This window comes from Aplysia californica, unplaced genomic scaffold (assembly GCF_000002075.1).
Source record: "Aplysia californica isolate F4 #8 unplaced genomic scaffold, AplCal3.0 scaffold00427, whole genome shotgun sequence".
NCBI classification, from domain to species: Eukaryota; Metazoa; Mollusca; class Gastropoda; order Aplysiida; family Aplysiidae; genus Aplysia; species Aplysia californica.
The window spans coordinates 41,605-42,438 of record NW_004797697.1 but is presented as its reverse complement, the minus strand read 5'-3'; the positions used below and the strand labels follow the sequence as shown (position 1 = coordinate 42,438).

Genomic DNA, 834 nt, shown 5'->3' with positions numbered 1-834 from the left:
GTGTGTGTGTGTGTGTGTGTGTGTATCTTAGAGTCTGTCTGTGTGTGTGTTTTGTTTTTCTTCTTTCTGGTCGAGCTTTTTGTGTCGTTTGTCGATTTTTGTGTGTGGTATTATTATGTTTTTGTTCTATTTTTTGGTCGTTGTTTTAAATTTGTTCTTAATGGTGGGGGGTAAGGGCTTATCCTAAAAAAGCTGCAAATTTAAATATTTTCATGCGTGCATTTGATAGGCATTTTCCGTATTTAAAAAATCCAAACAAAAATGTGTTTTTTCTGGACACGCAATGTGTTAAACAAAACAAAATCTATGAAAATTACCCACAAAGTGAAAAAACTAACATTTTGGAGTTTCTCCTATTCCACTTTTAAAGAGCTCGTTTTCTTCTCATCCCCACGAACAGACGAGAACCTGCGAGCTCTCTCTTCGGGCGTGGAGTGGACAGTCCTATCCGGAGACGCCAGCATCTACCACTTCCCGGGCCGCAGTCCCGTCGTCCAGGTCCGAGTGACCATCGAGAGAAGTCGTCTGCACTACATCCTCTTCATGATCCTGCCGTGTCTGGTCAACTCCCTGCTGACGTCATTCGTCTTCTGGATACTCTCCGACTCCGGGGAGAAAATGTCCTTTCTGGTGACAATGTTTATCACAGCAACTCTGCAGATGAATAGTGTCAGGTAGGTTTTCTGTTTAAATCTCTCTCTCTGTCTCTCTCTGTCTCTCTCTGTCTCCCTCTGTCTCTCTCTGTCTCTCTCTCTCTGTCTCTGTCTGTCTCTCTCTCTTTCTCTCTCTCTACCTTTATCTCTCTCTCCCTCTCTCTCTCTCTCTCTCTCTCTC

At 43.5% G+C, this 834-nt stretch overlaps 1 protein-coding gene across 1 annotated transcript in view; it reads left to right on the top strand.

The window, feature by feature from the left end:
* Positions 1-400: 400 nt before the first annotated feature.
* Positions 401-834, top strand: part of LOC101860114 (neuronal acetylcholine receptor subunit alpha-7) — a gene marked incomplete at its 5' end in the record, with an annotated part of 2,979 nt that continues 2,545 nt past the window's right edge. The window contains 1 exon segment of the mRNA XM_013086012.2: positions 401-674. Within this exon segment, the coding sequence (XP_012941466.2) occupies positions 401-674 (274 nt within the window).